We start from the raw sequence: 21180 nt of genomic DNA, 5'->3' as shown, positions 1-21180 counted from the left end.
CCGGTTAGTGCCATCGGGTTGATTATTCCACTCTTCAAGTCATTTCCAATCTTAAATTTGAAAAAAATAGGGTATGGATTCATTAATTTCCCAATGAATTTGAGAAGAATTGTAGCGAAAGTTAGATGAGTTTTTCTGACAGCTTGTGGATTTTTGTTGAGGCGTAGTTTTCAGAGAAAAGTATAAAAACATATCTCTATTTGTAATTCGACGTAAGCTAACTCTATCCGATTTACTATTATCTAAACTCTTGTGGATGGCTGTTGAGACGTGAATTTCAAAGGAAAGTATGAAAAACAAATCTTGACTTATTCATAGAAAGTGAAACCCTAGCTTGGATACATTTCTTTAGGAAGAGGCTGTTCAAACGTTTGAGAAGATGCCATAAAGGGGTGGTGGTGGTTGGAATGCGTTGTAACTTTTACTATACGTTTGGACTTGCTTTCTTTTAAAGATTTGCAAAGTGCATGGTATTTGAAGTCTAACAACGTAGTCTCAATGAAATTAATTTTCCATGCATTACAAGAAAAAGAGAATCAATAATTTAGATAAGAGTTGTGGAATATGGACCTGTTCCATATATATATCTTATTTTACATTAAGCTGATTAATTAATTATCAATGCATTATTCCAACTACTAACTAATAATGTATATCGTAATTAAAAACTAGACATCGACCAGTGGTGCCGAAAAATTATTGGGTATATGTCCTGGTAGCATTCAGTAGTTTTGCGCCTGTCCAATAAATATTCACTATTTCTCTTTTTTTAGAGAAGGGTAAACCATATTTAGCCCTCTTGACTTTTACCCTTTTTGTAGTAAACTCTTCTTTACTATTTTTTTTGGTTTGTTCAAAAGACCCCCTCAACTAATCAATTGTCCAATTGGCTGAATTTAACTAAAAGTCTTTTTTTATTATTATTTTCTTAAATCTCGAATAATAATATTTCAACTTATAATTTTTTTATTACAAGGATCATGATACTTTTAATTAAACAAAAGTATTAAAAAAAAATTAAAAAGTAAAATTTATAGTTATAGAGTGCAACTATATGTAAGTTCAAATCTGATATGTTTACTCATCTTATATATTATATGTAATATTATTATATTAATTATATTATATATAATTTTTTATATAATGTGTACATATATACATATATATGTATAAGTATATGAGATGGATATTTGATCAGAAAAGTATATCGACAAAAATGAATTTTAATTACAAATAGTAATTGATTGGCATAAAATAGTAGAATTTTCTCTAATTTTTTTAATTAAAAAAATAGAAAATATATATATATTACATGATTTAACTATACTAGACATATACTAAGAAATAGAATGTAGTTGGACTCATAACTATGAATTTTACATTCTAATTTTATTGTTTTAATGTTTTTCTCTATTAAAAGTATGAGGATTCATGTAATAGAAAATTTAAGTTCAAATACTATTATTCGAGGAAAAAATTGAAAGAATATTTTAGGAAATTCACACAATTGGGTAAATTTCATAAAATCTCCTTCACTTGGTTAATTTGTTGCGGTATTTTGGTCAAAATTTCAAAAGGCAACCCCTCGGTTAGTCGAGGAGGTCTTTTAGGGATTAAAAAAAAAAAGTAGGATTTATTGCAAAACAATAAAAGTCAAGGGGCTAAATACGTATTACCCTTTGGTTAATAATCACTCCTTAGTTATTTGATGAATGCCCTAAATTATTCAGTACTTTCGGAGTATTTAATAATTTCACAGTGCGAACGGGTTGATCTGACAGGTGTTCTATCCAATGACGGAGTGCATGACCTTCCTATTTGATACTTGAAAAGTTATGAAATACTTAATAATATATTTCTCAGTACGAACTAATCGATCTGACATATGCTTCATCTAATGACTTAGTGCATGTATCTCCTGTTTGAAACTTATAAAATTATGAAATACTCGATAATTTCTCAATGCGAATTGATCGATCTGACACGTGCTTCATCTAATGACTAAGTGTATGTCCCTCCTGTTTGAAACTTAAAATATTCTGAAATACTTGATAATTTCTCAGTGCGAATTGATCGATCTGACACGTGCTTCATCCAACAACTGAGAGCATGGCCACCCTATTTGACACTTGTAAAGGTCTACGCATAGGATGATGCATATATGCATCTCATTTATTCAAATATGCAGAATGTCACTAATATATATATATATATATCTCAACACTGCGGTAGTATAAATGCTGGTACTCATCCCGCATCAACTTCTATAAACTTCGGAGGACTTAGTCTAGAGAAGGAAATTTAACCCAAAGATGCACAAGGTTTCAGCTAGCAGTGTCATGCCTCATACAATTTTGTTGCAGCCTAGAAGGGCCAGGTATTGCCTTGATTTTAGGAAGTATGAACCAGTTCTTCTTCAAGCTATTGCTTAATTATCTACTTCTTGTCCTTACAATATACTATATATACATCCTTTTCTACAGATTCTTATGCAGTTTGAAAACCCTAGAGGAGGGAAATAGACCAATTGGTACGTGAACAACTGAGCCAATTATTATTATTGTTATTTTATTATTTGTAGTTTTATATATATATATATATATATATATATATATATATATATATATATTTGGTTTATCAATAGTAAAAATGTGTGCAGTCAGTCGTCGTTGTACAAAGGTAGCCCGGAATATAAACATGGAGAAGCTGCAAAACAACTATTTGTTCCCTGAGGTAAGTGTGGCTTACTGGATATATTCTTGATATTTTCTGTATATAATTATTCCAGTATTTTTTGGAACAATTTTCTATTTTTTGAAAATTAAAAATTATAAAATTGAACAAAAGCTAGTCTGGTTGAACTTTATAAACTAATTTATGAGAAAACTCGGTTAAACCCTAATTTGTAAGGAATAATCACTTTGGATTGGATCAACTCTCTATATTTATTACGGATCTATACCCAATAATTTTTCATGATTGGTGTTTTATTTTTCTGTATATGTTTGAAGAAATCTAAACCCTATATATCCTTTTTTGATTTCGTCTAGTAGTTTGGTTTTAAACCCTAGCTAAATATCCTTTTTTTGATTTGATTCTTGGATCAATCAGTCACTCTTACATTTTCTAGGGTTAACAGTTAGCATGTTTTCGATCTTTATATTGATTGTTTCTTTGTTAGTGTACTGACAGTTGACAATTGATTAACAGATTTCAATACGTGAGGATGAACACATTAAGAAATATCCAAATGCAAAAGTTATAAGCCTTGGAATTGGAAATACCACACAGCCTATACCGGACGTTATAACTCTAAGCATGGCTGATGTAAGTGTAGTCTACTCATCATCTTTGATATATTTGTCAATTATTTATATATTTCTTTTCAACCATTGAAATTTATATGGAAAAGAGGAAAAATATTCAACCGTACACCCTAATAGAGTTTGAAATGGCTGGATCAAGTTTAAATATATACTCCGTATATATTTTTGTTTTCCTTGGCAAAAGACTCACAAACTCACGTTTATGTCTGCCAAAGGATCGGACAACCAATTCTATATCCAATTTGTTTAATTAACTTATTATTATATTCGGATCGCAAATAGGTTATCGTAACGAATCTTCTAATCCAAATCCTAATTATTTTGAATTCCAATAAAAATTAAATCCATTAACATGTCTAATTATAAGGTTATGTGGAGTAGAGTTATTAATATATAAGATGGTGCATCATATAACAATCCAATATATATATATATATATATATATATTTTCAACGGATCAAATCATTATCGAGATCAGACTACCTTTAATTCATAGTCGATGAGGTATCGAATTATGAATTTTTTTCTTCAATTCATATCTGAATAATTGGATAGGAATCGGATTAAAATATTATTCATGAATAGGTCTACTCACATGTACACGAGAGGACTTGAAACCTCAAAATATTATTTTGAAAGTGAGTATATTGAACACTTAGTGGTAAGATCAAACGATATTCGTGTACCCGCTCTATGCTTTATATATAAATAATTGTCTATAATTCAATAAATCCGTTATTTAATTTTATTTATATTTTTTAAAACGAGTGCATTTAAAAAAACAAAAAAAAAAAAAAATGAACTGCATTTAAATGATATATATATATATATATATATATATATATATATATATATATATATATATATATAATTATTTATTTATTGGGAGGTAGTGATACCTAATATGGAATAGTCTAGTACAGGCAGGTTCGGTGCATTTGTAGTGTATATACCATATCTATAATTAAATCAAATGAGAAGAAAAATAGGTTCCAAAAGAAATTATAAATTGGAGTATTTCTTCACCATGACCAAAAATAGTAATCATGAAATAAGAATTGGAGTCAAATATCATGAACTGCATTCGAGACAATTGTTATGAATTTTTCTTTAAATTAACATGTTTTTAAAATGAGAAATAGTATACAAATCACATCATTGTGTTTCCCTTGTTATAATAAAAAATAATATCAAAATACCTTAAAATAAAATGGTATAAGCTACTTAAATGTGATGGTTCTGGTTGATAAAATTGGTCAAAACAGATATGCAATGTTGACTAAACAATCCTTATGATATCATATATTTCAAACGGTTATGTCCTTGTCTTTTCTTGAAGAAATTCGTGCAGAACAATGGTAAAAAAATGTAAAAAAGCAGAGACTTGTCCTTGCACGACTAGACATTTCATACAACTATACAAGTCTTCCCTTACCCGTTTTCAAACCAAAAAAGTTTAATTAATTAGATTAGCAAACCAAAAATGTTTTTTTTGTTATACTCTTCCTGCAATTTTTATTTGTCAAAATTTTTTTGGAGTACATTTTTTTTTTTCTTTTTTTTTATTTTTTATTTTAGGAAGGGTGAGAGAAAAACATCTTTATAGTATACATATAATGTGTATAAGTCCCCTATTCGTTCTAAAAAGTCACTAACATTTAATTTTGGAACAAATGAGGATTTGAATATTGAAAAAAACTAAAGTGTCCTTCTATAACTGAATAAAAAAATAGGTAAAAAAACTAATTAAATGTGAAATAACTAAACTGTCACTCTTTTATATATAATATATAGGGTTGTTGGCAAAAAAACACCTTTATGGTATGCATATAGAGTATATAGCCTCCTATACGTTCTAAACCTTGTTAACATTCAATTTTTGTGCAAACAAAAATCTGAATGTTGAAAAAATTAAAGTATCACTCTACAACTGAATAAAAAATAGGTAAAAATAACTAATTAAATATGACAAGTATGTATATATATATATATATATAAGGACATTATCGGAAGAGACAATGGTATTTTTATATATTTTAAAAATGCCATGTGCAATACATGAATAAATTTTTAACGAAATAATAACATAAGCCATCTTTTACCACATTTTTTAAAACTAAACATCAAAATAAAGGATAGGGGTGTTATTTTCAAAAATTTAAATATTAGGGTGTTTTTCTCAATTTGCCCTTATAAGGGTATTATAGAAAGAGATAAGGGTGTTTTTAAAATTTTATATCTTAACAGTGACTTTAAGCCCCCTTTTTTTGCTTATTTTTCAAACTTTACAGATTTATATACACAATATAAGCTATTTTTTGCTCATTTTTTCAAATTTTACGAAGTTATATACCCAAAATAAACTATAGGGGTGTTATTTGCGAAAAATAAAATAAAAAATTAAAGGTGTTTTTCTCACTTTGCCCTTTCAAGAATATGATACTCCAAACAAATTAATCAGATTGTAAATGGTGAGATACTTCGACCAAATATTCAAAGGTCGTATTAAATTAAATTGATTTCCTTTTTTTCTTTTATAAATTTGTCCGTTGTAGCCCTTTTACCTCAATGGTAATTAATGACTAATTCAAATAATACAAGTTTCTTAAAAAAGGGTAAAGATTTCATTGGCCATAGAAATCCTAAGGTTACAATTAAAAGTGAGTATACTTCTCCCTACTTATAGGGAGCACTTGAACATCACTGTATGTATGTGTGAATATATGGATCCAGATCTCCTTATGTGGTGGAAATCACCGGACCTATCATATGCCTTAAAACATTGATGTCTGAAGGCAAAGTTGACAGTCACTTAAAAATAATTAAGGCAATATTTGCCCATTCTTTTAAATAACATGTTTTGTTTTTGGAATATTAATCAGCCCTTAAAATAAATCAACGTGATGAAAATTAATTGAAAAAAAAATTAAAGAATTTTCGACAAAGAAGAACAATGTGTGATTTATGTATTTATATATATGTTTTGATTCACTAGTGTATTTGCCCAAAACTTAACAATATGTATATAGGAAAAACTCATAAATTATTGTACATTACTTAAGAAATTATCCTAGGATGCAAGTTTCTACTAGAATCACATTCTTTCTTATTTCTTATTCTTCATTTTTTGTATACTATGAATTTCATACCATTCATATTGGTGGAGATAACATGAGGTGGTGGAGTGAGAGAATGAATTGGCCTTAATTAATTTCAAGGAATAAGATAAAAAAATAAAAAATAAAAAATAAAATATATCGAATGAATTTTCGTTTTAAAATTGTATGTCACATGTTGTGTTACAGTTCACACGTGCCCTTTCGACACCTGAAGGATACAAAGGATATGGAGCTGAGCAAGGAAACAAGGTGACATGGTGCATATTTTGTTTTTTCTAAAATGGGATGTCACATGTTGTGTTATAGTTTATTGAACATTAATATGTTTGGAAATTTCGAATCAATGCATTGAAATTATAATTAGAAGATTGTGTGCTTCTAACTATACTTCGATTGAATGGTTTCAAACATAACATCAGACAAATATGCGAGTTTTGTTTTTTTCTCTGTTTTCAGTATATGTTTGCTTTTTTTTCTTTCCAAAAGATGGCCTTCTTTTCACATTTGATGCTATTATTTTATATAGTTAACTTCTATATATATGGCAGACACTAAGAAAAGCAATTGCGGAAACATTTTACGGAGAGTTAGCAGTAAAAGAAACAGAAGTTTTTATATCAGATGGTTCACAGTGTGATATTTCTCGCCTTCAGGTATATATATATTCAATCATTTTTGGGATAAATGGTATTCTATATTTTTTCTTGTTCTTTATCTTATTAATACAAATTAATCTTTAATTTTTCAATCCTCTAAAATGAATGTACTGCAAACGAGTTTATGAAATGATCTGAATCATCTAATGCAATACAACACTTGTCCTGTGTAGTGAAGGAGTTTAGATCTCATTTTGAGCTCAAATCTTCTAACATCTAATTCTAAGAAACACCCGAATAACTTTTGAATCGAAAAGCGGATTTGCAGCTTATGTTAAAAAGCTCCATATCTAAATTCATTTTATATGTACAGCTGCTTCTAGGCTCCAATGTGTCAATTGCAGTACAGGACCCATCCTTTCCGGTGATGTTCCAAAACTTTTTCTTATTCTTTTTCTTTTTCTTTTTCTTTTTCATATTCTTACTAACATGAATTTTACTTTCTATTTACATGATACAGAGAAATTGTTGCACAAATATATGTATTCTAATAAATTTAGGGATAGCTTCGGGAATTAGTGAGAGTAAAAACTTAGTCATAGACACACTGATAACTATGTGAAACACCTGACAATCGAGTGTCCTACACGTAAAAAATTTCTTTATATTTCTAGAATTCTAAGTGAATGCTGGGAGAGTAGCTCAATATATAGCTATTGTCATTATAATTAATGAAGAATATTTGTACAAGTTTCTAATCAATATTTGGATTTATATGTCAGAAACTACTAACAAATGAAAGTTTCTGTATAGTTTTATAATTTTCATTTCTCTAAAAACTAAAAATTGTTTTTAGGAAATCAGACCTAACATGCCTATAGCTAATATATTTATGATTTAACTAATATGTGTGATATGAAACAGGGTTATATAGATTCAGGTGTCATAGTTGGTCAAGCTGGTGATTTCCAAGATGCAACTGGTAAATATTGGAACATTGAGTATATGAAATGTGGGCCTCAGAATGATTTCTTTCCTGTCTTATCAAAGATTCAAAGAACAGATATTATTTTCTTCTGCTCTCCAAATAACCCAACTGGCCATGCAGCCTCTAGGAAACAATTAGAACAACTTGTGGAATTCGCCATGAAAAATGGATCAATTATTGTATATGACTCTGCATATGCTAGTTACATCACTGATCAAAGTCCTAGATCGATATATGAAATTCCTGGCGCCAAAAAGGTAAATTAATGCTATGAATGTGTATATGTAATTCAAAAAATATTATAGTTCATCAGTTTTAGCTACTGTACTGATTAACACATCAGTATTTATTTTGTAACATAGGTAGCAATTGAAATCTCATCATTCTCTAAAATGGCTGGATTCACCGGAGTCCGTCTCGGTTGGACTGTGGTGCCTGAGGAGCTATTGTTTTCAAATGGGTTCCCCATTATAAATGACTTCAATCGCATCGTGTGCACCTGCTTCAATGGTGCTTCCAACATATCTCAGGCTGGTGGGCTTGCATGCCTTTCCCCAGAAGGTTTCAAGGTACATTATTTTGTTTTCATTATTTTAAAAAAAATTTGGGTCCCTAAAGTTGTGTTTGACTGAAAGCAACTTCAACAAAGAATAAATTAGAAATTCTAGTTCTATGCTAAGGTAAAATTTTAAAAGTATATATATATATGTATATATATATATATATATATATATATATATATATATATATATATATATTGTACAAAATACATTTTAAAAAAAGTTTTTAAAATAAAAAACGTTTTTGAGTGATTCAACAACAATCCCCAGATGGACTTTAACTAACAAGAATTGTATTTGGTTTTTAAACTAATCATTTGCTTCAATCTTATCTTATTTAGAAAAGTTCATTCAAAAGGGCAAGAAGAAATATTTCAAAAACTACACAATGCTAAATATACATGTATAGATATCTATCTATGTATATGAGGAAAAGCAAAATGCTGTGTCATATAAGCTTCACTTCCTAGCTTTTTATTTACTGGATGATGAGTATTTTTGTGAACCTTAGCAATGTGTCTCTAATAAGTTGTGATTTTGCTTCAACAAATTTCAGGCCATGCTCTCTATGGTCGACTACTACAAAGAGAATGCAAAGATATTGATGGACACATTTGGTTCCCTAGGATTACAAGTATATGGGGGTGTAAATGCGCCGTACGTTTGGGTACATTTTCCAGGTTCAAGATCATGGGATGTGTTCAATGAAATCCTTGAAAAAACACACATAATCACAGTTCCGGGGTGTGGGTTTGGCCCTGGCGGCGAAGAGTATATAAGAGTTGCTGCATTTGGTCACAGAGAATGTATCCTGGAAGCCTCAATGAGGCTGAAAAGCCTTTTCTCATAGACAAATGTTTCATTTTCCAGTTTCCTGTGACACCTGCAACTATGTACTAAATAAAATCATGAAGCAAGGTTTGTAATAGGAACCCAATTTTTAAATTTTCACTTGTATAATTAAAGTATCATCATCATGCAATAAAGATTAATTAGGTCACATAAATTTCATGTGAAGCTATAGTTGGGCTCTTTTAGTCATTAGTGCTTGTGGGGGTTCTTTAAAGGTAAATCAATATTATTATATATTAACTAACAGGGATGGTATCTCAGTACAAAAATACAATGGAGCCTCAACCAAAAGAATCCGTCCTGGGCTTGGGCACCTCGGCCCTATTTATAGGCCCAGCTCCTTACACGAGTGAGGAAGTCCCTCGTGACTTCTCTTAGGATAGCCATGATAGCTCTACTGGATATAATAGGGGTAATCTAGTCTTTTTGTCTTAAGAATAGGTACTATTACATTAAATGCCTATCTTTTCGAAGGCGGCGGTAGTTGAGATTCATTAATGTAATTAGTAGTGTCCTAGTCGAAGCGCGTGAGTTCCTCGTCCTTCTGTTTGCCAGAGTACCCGATACTCTTAGCAAACACCTGACTCGAGTTGGGGTTGGTAACGTGAGGTGTGCCACGTGACTTCATGGAACAACCAAATGGTTTTATTTTAATGGGCCAGGAGGATCTAGTTGTAAGTTGCAAAGAGGTTCATCTATGGACTTAAGCAGGCTTCACGGAGTTGGAATATCGATTTTGATGAAACAATTAGATCTTTTGGATTTTAGCAAAACGTTGATGAGCCTTGTTTGTACAAGAAGCTATACAACACACTAAAGTCGATAGTTAAAACACATATTCACAGATTATAATTATCAAAATTACCAAGTTAATCTTTGTGTGAGAACTTTAAGGCCAACTGGATGTCATCTTTGTGGAGCCCTAGTTCGAAATAGAGCAATTCATTTTACTTTCAACTTATGTTTTACTTAGATATATTTATCACATTTGGAAGTAGAGAAATAATCGTACCTTTCCTCGAATACTCTTATTAAGAGATGCTCCAAAATTTCGTTGGTGACAATGTTTCCAATCGGCTCTTGTCTATCAAATTTCATGACTGTAAAAGGTCCAAAACCATCGTTTTTGCTGTGGAGACTCCCCAGTTAAGATCTTTAATTTAATTATTGATTTATCCAAAAAAGAAAAACAATTTTCCAAAAATTAAAACTATTTAGAATGTAAATTTCAAATTGATTTTTATTTTTCAATTATATGACAACTGAAAATTATTATCAGAAAATTAAATTGGTCTGACTGTCACAATGCAACATTGCTGTTGAAAGCAGTTTTCCAAGAAAAGGTCAATTTTGGAAAATCCAGAGAGAAAAAATAAAAAGCTCTTTTAACATGCATTATACATGGAAGAAGATTCCTACTATTTACACTTTCTGAATTCTGATACATCCATATAGATGCATGTGTCAACACACGCGGACGAGAAAGTCTTGTATTCACTTGATAATATACATACCCACATGTTATCAAGTGAATTTAATTTGGTTACTCATATATAAGACTATTCACTAAAGAGTTGTCAAAGTGGGTTGGACTAAAAAACAATAAAATGCGGGTGTATGTTATCAAGTGAATTTAATTTGGTTACTCATATATAAGACTATTCACTAAAGAGTTGACAAAGTGGGTTGGACTAAAAAACAATAAAATGTGGGTTTGACTGAGAATTGTACCCAACAAGTGCTTTGATTTTTTTTGAGTAATTCTTCCATTTTCATATAATCTTGCTCAATTATTAAAATGGGCCCGTTAAATTTTGGTGTTAGGTGCTTAATTTTCTTTATTTTTTTGGGGGTTTTTTTTTTTTTCTTTTTTTGGTAAATTTTCGGTGGAGATTAAAGGGAAGATATGATGCAAAAGAACAAACTTAATCCGAGAAAACCGTGAAAGAAAGAATAATAAGAAGTATAAGTCATCATTCATCATTTACAAATTTTCATTTTGTCCAAATATAAGAGAAAGAGAAGAGGAAAGATAAGTCGGGTTATTATATAAATTTTAAATTACAATACTATCTTAAATTATAGAAGTTTTATATTAAATATTATTATCTTTTATTAAAAAAAAATTATAAATTTTGATTGGTATAATAGTAAAAATAATTTAAAACTCTTTATTTCTTTCTCTTTTAATGAACACAGTAAATTGTAAATTTATCTCTTCTCTCCCATTCAACCAAACAAAAAAACGAAAAATGTCTCATTCATTCCTTCTTCTCTTTCTTCTACCCAATTTTTTTTCCCCTACTGAACGAAACATAAATAAAGCTTCTAATACGACATTTTCTATTTTTAACAATAAAATACTTGAGGTCGAAAAGGTTTTTAATGAGGAACTTCTTGGATCTGTATTGATTGACTTCTGTGCATGTGTCTATTTAGTTTTGTGTTTTAAGTGTTTGTTAGTATTTATGTATAACTTATAAATCAGGACAAAACTTTTGAATTTTTGTCTTCTGGTTTGAGGTCTGTGTCTTGTAGAAAACATCAGTGATATACATTCCCTAGCACTTTTATTTCCTATTTTAAAAAGTGTGAGCTAATAACTCTTTTATTCTTTTAACATTGTGTGAAAACAATCCTCAAACAAAAATCTGACAAAAAATAATGTTGTAATGTCCATTAGGCCCTTTCACTCTTTCGAAAATGCCCAATGAAGTGTATATACTAATTACTCAGTAAAGGGGTGTTACATTTACATTTAACCCACTTTTAAGAAATTTTCTCTCTCCTTTCTACAATATAATAAAATATGTCTCTATATATTTTTCCTAACGGTGTATTTATCTTCTTTTTTTTTGAGTTGAGAGTTATACATTTTCTAAAACTTAATGCTACACATAAGTTGGAAAGTTCTAATATATGTTGGTCAAATTGAAATAAAAAAATATATTTATTCTCACAGTTGTCAGATTAATGTAAACTATATCACATGGAATGAAAATCTTAGTTCTTTTTTCTAATTATAACAAAGAAAAAATTATTCCCAATTAAAATTTGTAAGCGAGAATTGAAATTATTATTCTTGGGAATGAATCAAATACATCACGGAGAGTTGGCCATATATAGCCAAATACAATCTGTACAATTAGATAAAGAATAAAGTTTGAATCCCATAAAATATGGGATTTTCCTGACTAAATCAGGATACTAGCTAAATGAGGATTAGTTTCCAACTAATTACAAAGTCCAAGATTTTTCCACTAATTTACAGCTGTCCCGGTTTTCCTATAAATAGAAAAACTGTGACTTTCCAACACTCCCCCTCAAGCTAGTGAATAAATGTTCTCCATTCCCAGCTTGCTAATGAGTTTCTGAAATGCATGTCCGGGCAGTCCTTTCGTTAGAACATCTGCAAGTTGACCTGCTGTTGAGATATATGGAGTGCAAATTAGACCACTATCAAGTTTTTCCTTTATAAAGTGTCGATCCACTTCCACATGTTTCGTTTGATCATGTTTTACTGGATTATGAGCAATGTTGATAGCTGACTTATTGTCACAATATAGCTTCATTGGTCTTTCCCACGTGATTCTGAGATCCTCCTGAATTATCTTGAGCCATAAAAGTTCACAAATTCCTAGTGCCATTGCTCGAAACTCCGTTTCTGCACTAGACCTGGCCACCACTGGTTGTTTTTTACTCCTCCATGTCACTATATTTCCTCCCAGAAACGTGCAATAGCCCGATGTCGATCTTCTATCAACCACTAATCCAGCAAAATCCACATCTGTATATGCCTCTAAGTTCAAGCTCGTCCCTTTCTTGAATAAAATTCCTTTGCCTGGACTAGCTTTTAAGTATTGTAGTATCCGGTATACAGCTTGAAGATGTATTCCTTAGGATTATGCATAAACTGGCTCACCACGCTAACTGCATATGCTATGTCAGGCCTAGTATGGGACAAATAAATCAGTCTCCCCACCAGGCGTTGATACATTCCTTTATCCATTGATTCTTCCTTTGTACCCTAACCTAACTTATGATTTGTTTCTATAGACGTTTCGGCTGGTTTGCACCCTGTTTTTCCAGTTTCCTTGAGAAGGTCTAGCACGTACTTTTGTTGTGAGATGAATATTCCTCCCCTTGACCGAGCAACCTCTATGCCCAAGAAATATTTTAGGCCTCCCAAATCCTTTATTTCAAATTCCTCTGCAAGGCGTCTCTTAAGTGATTCTTTTTCTTTTATGTCGTTTCCAGTGACAATGATATCATCCACATATACCAATAAGATGGTTACTCCCCTTGAGTCCGAGTGCTTTACGAATAGTATGTGATCACCTTGACTTTGTTTGTAACCCATTCCTCGCATTGCCTTTGCAAATCTCCCAAACCATGCTCTTGGTGACTGCTCTAATCCATATAATGCTTTCTTGAGCTTACATACTTTCTCCCCTCTAGTGTCAACACCAAACCCTGGGGGCCTCTCTATATAAATTTCTTCTTCAAGATCCCCATGTAGGAAAGCATTTTTTTACGTCGAATTGATGTAAGCTCCAATCCAGGTTGGCTGTTAAAGACAACAATATCCTCACTGTATTCATCTTAGCCACTGGTGCGAATGTTTCTTGATAATCAACTCCATAAGTCTGTGTATAACCTTTTGCAACTAATCTGGCCTTATACCGTTCCAGCGATCCATCTGCCTTGTACTTCACCGAGAACACCCACTTGTATTCAACTGGCTTCTTTCCTTTCGGTAATTCTACTAACTCCCAAGTCTTGTTCTTCTTAAGAGCATCCATTTCCACTTTCATAGCCTGTTTCCACTCTTCCTTCCCTAAAGCCTCAGACAATGTTTGTGGACTGGTTATAGAGTTTAGATGGGTGAGAAAACTTCTATGTGAAGATGACAATTCTTTCAAATGACACAAAATGAGACAAAGGGTGTTGTGTGGAATTTTGAGTGCCTTTCCTTACTGCAATGGGTAGGTGTAGGTCATTTTTTTTTCCAATTATTTCAGAGGATAAATCAAGAGTAGGAAGAACTGGGACATTTGTTATACAAACCTCTATATTTACCCTATTCCTGATAATTGGCTTGGACACTTGGGCCTGCTTCAATTTAGCAGTGGGACCTCTTTTCCTTGAATATTGCCACAATGGTGTAGTGACAACAGGTTCCATCAGATTTTCAAGTTGTCTTGAAGTCTCGGGATCATGTGGTTGTTTTGGTGTTTCAGGTTGAGGCTGCTCGAACAGCGAATCAGGTGACTCAGTAGGTAGCAAATCAGGTGAGGTTATGGGGTGGTTGTTTTAAGCAAGAAGGTCCATGAGAAAACCAAAATCACTAAAATCCTTATCTTCCCTAGTAGAAGTCTCCCCCGAAAGGTAAGGGTGAAATTTTTTTTCATTTTCAACAAAGGTAACATCAATGGAAATGAAGGTTTTACGTGATGGTGGATGATAACATTTGTATCCTTTTTGTGTTGAGGAGTACCCTATGAAGACACACTTGAGTGCTCGAGGATCAAGTTTGCTACGACTCTTGGAATGAATATGAACAAACGCAACACACCCAAATACCCGAGGAGCCAATTGGTTATGAGAGGTAAAATCTAGAAAAAAAATTTGATAACACTTTCCAGGGACTTTTAAAGTCAAGAATTCGGGATGGAGTACGGTTTATCAAGTGAGTGGATATAAGGACAGCTTCCCCCGATAAATATTTTGGAACTTTTCTTTGGAATAGCAATCCTCGGGTTGTTGATAAGAGATGACTATTTTTCTTTTCTGCCACTCCATTTTGTTGGGGTGTATCAATACAAGATGATTCATGTATAATCCTTTCCTTTTAAAAGTAAGGAGATAAAACTTGATTAAAATATTCTTTTGCATTGTCAGATTTTATTTTTTTTATTTTAACCACAAATTAATTTTTTATCATGTCGTGAAAGATTGGAAAAAGCATACACACATTAGATTTTTGTTTCATAAAAAAAAACCCACATGACACGAGTACAATCGTCAATAAAAGTGACAAACCATCTAGCCCCTGAAATATTTGCGATTCGTAAGGGACCCTAAATATCACTATGAATCGAATAAAAGGGTAATGAAGATCTTTTATTACTCACAGGAAATGGAACATGTTTGTGTTTAGCAAACTCACAAATGTCACAATGAAATTGACTAATATCAACACTCCTAAACAAGGAGGGAAACATGACACTCAAAACACTAAAGGAATGATGCCCATATTGTAAATGGTAGAGCCAAATTTGGTTTTTTATTAATGACTTGGTATCGGACAGCAAAGAAAATGATGAATTGACCTTATTGTTCACAGTTTTATTCGGCAAATCCAGATAGTAAAGGCCACTGCTTTCCTTAGCACACCCAATCGTCCTCCCCGAAACTCGATCTTGAAAAACACATGTAATAGGTAAAAAGATTATATTGCAGTTTAAGTTTTCTGTGAGATGTTGAACAGAGACAAGATTTGTGGTAAGCTTTGGAACATGTAAGACATTTTTTAAAAATCAATGAAGAACTTAGGTGAATATTCCTTGACCTGTTACAGTAGCATAAGAACCATTAGCCACTATGATTTTTTTACTACTAGAACATAGGTTGTATATGGAAAACATGTGGGACAAATGTATCATGTGGTCGGTTGCTCCCGAATCAATGATCCAGGAGCCAAAGTGGTTGTGATCTGAGGCACTAAGGGCATGAAAAGAAGAAAACATACCTGAATGTGCAAATGAACACATACTCGATGGTTTTTCCAGAGAGTTCAGCAAGGATCTAAGCCGTTCTATATCGTCTTTGTTAAATTCATTGCTATTGAAATTTTCTCGATTACTGGAACCATCATCATTAGCTTGTGTCAGATTGGCTTGCCTTTTCCGTTGCTAGTTCATTGATCTTCCACCATTTTGGCCAGAGCCTTGTGGTCTCCCGTGAAGCTTCCAACACTGCTCCTTAACGTGTCCTGACTTCCTGCAATAGTTGCATACAAGATTTGTCCTATTCCCATTTCTTGGATCTGGATGTCTACTTTCGGTGTTGGCAACGAATGGTTTTTCTGAAGTTGGTTCCTTTCGGTCTGTTGTAGTTAAAGCTGAGCCTTCCAATGGTTGAGTAATAACCATTACTCCTCTTCGACTTTCCTCAGCACGAACGATTGCAATAGTCTCGTTCAGAGACGTTAATTCTTTTTTTCCAAAAATCTGCACTCTTACTTGATCAAATTCGATATTGAGTCCCGCCAGAAAGTCATATGTTCTATCCTTCTCAATAAAATTCTTAAGAATAGTAGCATCCTCACTATCTTTCATTTTGATACATCTATAGTAATCCATCTCTTGCCACAAATTCTTTAACAAGTTGGCATATTCAGTGACCGAGAGATTACCTTGTTTAGTGGCTGTGAGTTTAGTCTTGATCTCATAGATTTGCGCCGAATTATTCACCTTGGAGTACGTCTATCGAATTGCCTCCCATATATCTTTGGCCGTGGTCAGAAACATGCAGGTGTCACTTATTTCTGGCACCATTGCACTCCAAAGCCAAGACATGACCATGGAGCCTGTCTCGTCCCAAGCGACAAATATGGGGTCTTTGGTGTCGGGTCCAGTTCCAAGGAGATGGCTAAGTTTCCCTTTCCCTTTGAGAAAAGTTCGAACAAATTGGGACCATTTCAGATAGTTCTTACCATTCAGTCAATATGCGGCTTGAATGTTCTGCAACCCACCCGTGGCCTGATGGGTAGTTGTCTCCTCGGATTGACCAGTTGTTCCAGAAGAATCTGACATCATTGGTTCGCCTTTTTACAAAAGATTGATTCCCAAGAAGAGAGCCTAAAGCTCTGATACCATGTAAGCAAGAACTGAAATTATTATTCTTAGGAATGAATCAAATACATTACGAAGAGTTGGCCATATATAGCCGAATACAATCTATGCAATCAGAAAAAGAATAAAGTTTGAATCCCATAAAATATGGGATTTTTCTAACTAAATCAGGATACTAGCTAAATGAGGATTAGTTTCCAACTAATTACAAAGTCAAAGATTTTCCCACAAATTTACAGTTGTCCCGGTTTTCCTATAAATAGAAATTGTGACTTTCCAACAAAATTTAATATAGTTATTATTTTTCATTAAAAATTAAATTAAAGATACTTATTGCAATAAACTTTCACAAATATCAATTGCAATAAATTTTCACAAATATATATAATTATTTACATTACAAAAAAATGGATGTTCGAATTTAAAGCAACAATAGTTTTTAGGATAAAGTGCTGAAAACACCTCTATAATATGTTTAGAGTGTGTGTCACACCCTTCATGTGTTAAACAACGTCATTTATTTTTATATCCATTTTCATTATTTCACAAAATATTTATTTTTAAATAATATGTAATATGTGTAAATAAGGGTAATTTTGACAAGCTTTGCCTTAAATATGTCACACGACTTATTTGCACAAATTGAAACTGTAGAGTTATTTTCTTCACATGACTGGTGTGATACTCATTGTAAACATATTATATGGATATTTTCTATTATATAAATACCCATATAAACTATAATTAGAATGAGGTGATTTGTAGTACCATAATTATTAACCTACCGTTGAGATCTTTCCAAATTCTGATAGTAAGAAATATTATTAAGTTTCACAAGTTTTGATCACTCAAAGTTCTAAACAAGCATTACTTATACACAAGTGAGTTTATTTTGTCTCAACTCTCAAGTTTATGTAGTCATAAAGTGGAGTCTGCGCGTTTTAAAAATTCTATTTGTGAGTACTTACTACTTACCTTTTGTTTTACCCATGTACTTAACTTTAAAAAATAAAAATAAAAAAAAATAATAAATAAATTTTGATTTTTCGTTTTATCCACTCGAACACATCAAATAAAATGGAATACATATTTTCAATACGCTTGTTTCTCATTTGAAAATTTGGAATTTTTTAAGTAAAAGTGCAAAAAAACTCTTGAAATATTACTAAAATTGTAAATACCCCTAAACTATTTGAGGTTGTAAATTGAATCCTTAACTATAAAAAGGTTACAAAAAGGACTCTCCCGGTCATCGGACCACATTTTTCGGCAGCCAGAGGGTCAAAATTACCAAAATACCCCCATTTATTAATTTACATAAAAATTATAAAATACCATAAATGTTCAATACCCACAATACCCTTCAGGGGCAATATTGCAACTAACCAATAGTTTAGGGAATTTTTTTATAATTTTACCTAATAATAATAAACAATATCAATAATAATAATAATAATAACAATATTAATAATAACAAAAGTAAATTGCTTAGTTGTAAGATATGTGAATCACTTTTAGCCCTGTGAATTAACAATAATAATAGTGGTAGTAGTAATAATAATAAAATTTTAAAATAATAGTAAAAATAAATTGCTTGATTAGTTACTTGATGGATTCATATACCTATAAATAATTTTTGCAAGTTCATAAATTATCAAAAAATAAATTAATTAAAAAAAAAAAATGATGTGCTAGTTGAGTTGACTGTGTAATAGTAATATATGTATTTTGTGGGGATAAATGATAGTAATATCTACAATGGACTAACAGTGTGCCAAAAACAAAAAGTATAGCAAAAACATTTAATTTTCATGAATTATATATATGTACGCGAGTAAATACCAAATTAACCGATGCAAAAAGAAAGTGACCAATAGATAGATTACGAATTTACGTGAAATTCACGCATTACATTAGTTCAGTAATATTCTCTTTCTTTACCATTGTTTTGGGCTTCATTTGTTTGGATGGAAATATTTTTTTATTATTTAGTTGTCCAAAATTTAAGTAAAATATTTACTGAGTAAAATATTTACAAAAGCCTAACAAAAAATAACTTATGATTTTGTTCTGGAAGATATTTTTAAAACAAATAAAAATTCGCCTAATTTTTCATATATTTTTCAAGAAAGATATTTTAAAACAAATGAAAATTCACCTAATTTTTCACTTTAAAAAATATTTTTCATATACACGTGTACATATATGTTTACTATCATCATTTTTTTAATTTATTTATTTGTTTTATTATATAATTTATAAGCTTGCAAAAAACTATTTATAAGTATATGAATCCATCAAGTAATTTATTTAAATTTTTATTATCATTACTACTACTAGTACTATTATTATTATTATTAGTTATTATTTATTAGTTATATTTCATCAAGCATTGTTATTCTTATTTTTAATTCGCAGGGACTACTAAAAAAGGAACCTCTTTGAAAGACCCGCACTACTACTGTTATTATCATTTCTTGCCATTCAGAATTTCTAAACCGCTTAGAGTAGCTTGGAGCCCAAACCCTTAACTATCTTGGAGCCCAAACCCTATCACCGCCTCCGCCTCCGCCTCCGCCTCCGCCTCCGCCTCACTCAAGAAAACCGCCTCCGCTCATCTCTGTTCTTCTGTGTGAAATTGCTCAAGATTCCTCGAAATCCAGATCTTCTTTTTCTCAAGGAAGTTCTTTTGATGAGCGTCAGGACTTTGCCTCTTTCACTGAGAAAAAAAAATCATGAAAACCGCTACCAAACCAGTGATCATCCGAGAAGTATGGAACCACAATCTCCTTCAAGAATTTCAATTGATAAACCAAGCCCTCCTTCACTACCCGTATGCCTCCGTGGACACAGAATTTCCTGGCACCATTCTTCATCCCCATCCCCAGATGAACAGAAATCTACCTTCTCATATCGTATCGAACCAGAATTATTATTTTCTGAAATTGAATGTCGATTATCTCAAACTAATCCAATTGGGGCTAACTCTGTCAGACGCTGAAGGAAATCTTCCCGATTTAGGAACGAAATCTGCATACATATGGGAATTTAACTTTCGTGATTTCAACATTCATGTTGACGATCACAATCCGGACTCCATTCAGCTGCTGATGCGACAAGGAATAGATTTCTGGAAGAACCAGCAAATGGGCATTGATGGCAGGGAGTTTGCTCTGCTGCTGAGTTGCTCCGGTCTGGTTTTCAAGAGGTCTCCAATGACATGGGTTACCTTTCACAGTGCATATGACTTTGGGTTTTTGATCAAGTTGTTGCTTGGGGGAAGAGAATTGCCTAATGATCTAAGTCAGTTTATTGGATTGGTGGGGTTTTATTTCGGAATGACGGTTTATGATATAAAATACATGATCAAAGACTGCAATGGACTCTATGGAGGTCTGGAACGAGTTGCAAAGTCTCTAGGTGTTCATCGTGTGGCCGGGAAGAGCCACCAGGCTGGTTCTGACAGTTTGCTGACCATGCAAACATTCATCAAGCTTAGAGAAGTCTATTTCAATCAGAAGCTGGAAGCCAATAACAAGTTTGAATTGGTGCTGTATGGGTTAGAAGTCAATTAATTGTTGGTTTAATCTTTTTACATGTATGGTACAGTTGTATCTCTTGTAGTAATCTGTAATTTCCAATTAAAGTTTAGAAATTGAAAATACTCATTCTCAGATACCAATCTCTTTCAGTTCTTTATATGAGTTATATGACAAAACCCTAGGGGTAAAATTCTTTTGTGATTGGTCCATCAAGATCCATGTTTACACTAAGGCAGTGGTGTAGACGAACATTAATGGGAGCTTCAACCTGCCACCACCAGAAAATAATAATAAAGTAGAAGAAAAATCTGTAAAAATTGATGCAGAATCCATTTGAAATA

The 21180-nt window shown here is 32.0% G+C and overlaps 2 protein-coding genes across 3 annotated transcripts; both read left to right on the top strand.

Annotated features, from left to right (window-relative positions):
- Nucleotides 1–2221: 2221 nt before the first annotated feature.
- LOC132300342 (aminotransferase ALD1, chloroplastic-like) lies at nucleotides 2222–9610 on the top strand. 2 transcript variants are annotated; one of them, XM_059797370.1, is made up of 10 exons: nucleotides 2222–2377; nucleotides 2484–2530; nucleotides 2660–2733; nucleotides 3211–3327; nucleotides 6632–6694; nucleotides 6994–7098; nucleotides 7415–7465; nucleotides 7966–8286; nucleotides 8392–8598; nucleotides 9146–9610. In XM_059797370.1, exons 1-10 carry the CDS (start codon nucleotides 2313–2315, stop codon nucleotides 9437–9439), a joined length of 1344 nt encoding a protein of 447 aa, XP_059653353.1. In that variant the 5' UTR covers nucleotides 2222–2312; the 3' UTR covers nucleotides 9440–9610. The 2 variants fall into 2 exon arrangements, with proteins under 2 accessions (XP_059653353.1, XP_059653354.1); XM_059797371.1 differs by lacking the exon at nucleotides 7415–7465.
- A 10422-nt stretch (nucleotides 9611–20032) lies between these two features.
- Nucleotides 20033–20872, top strand: LOC132301486 (probable CCR4-associated factor 1 homolog 11). Its single transcript, XM_059798736.1, has one exon. It carries the CDS (start codon nucleotides 20033–20035, stop codon nucleotides 20870–20872), a length of 840 nt encoding a protein of 279 aa, XP_059654719.1.
- The last annotated feature ends 308 nt before the right edge of the window (nucleotides 20873–21180 follow it).

The sequence above is a fragment of the Cornus florida genome, unplaced genomic scaffold (assembly GCF_030987335.1).
Source record: "Cornus florida cultivar Cherokee Brave unplaced genomic scaffold, ASM3098733v1 CherokeeBrave_3.0.0_Hap2_Chr03, whole genome shotgun sequence".
Lineage (NCBI taxonomy): Eukaryota > Viridiplantae > Streptophyta > Magnoliopsida > Cornales > Cornaceae > Cornus > Cornus florida.
Note: the sequence above shows the minus strand (reverse complement) of the source record. Positions and strands in the feature narration are given on the sequence as shown.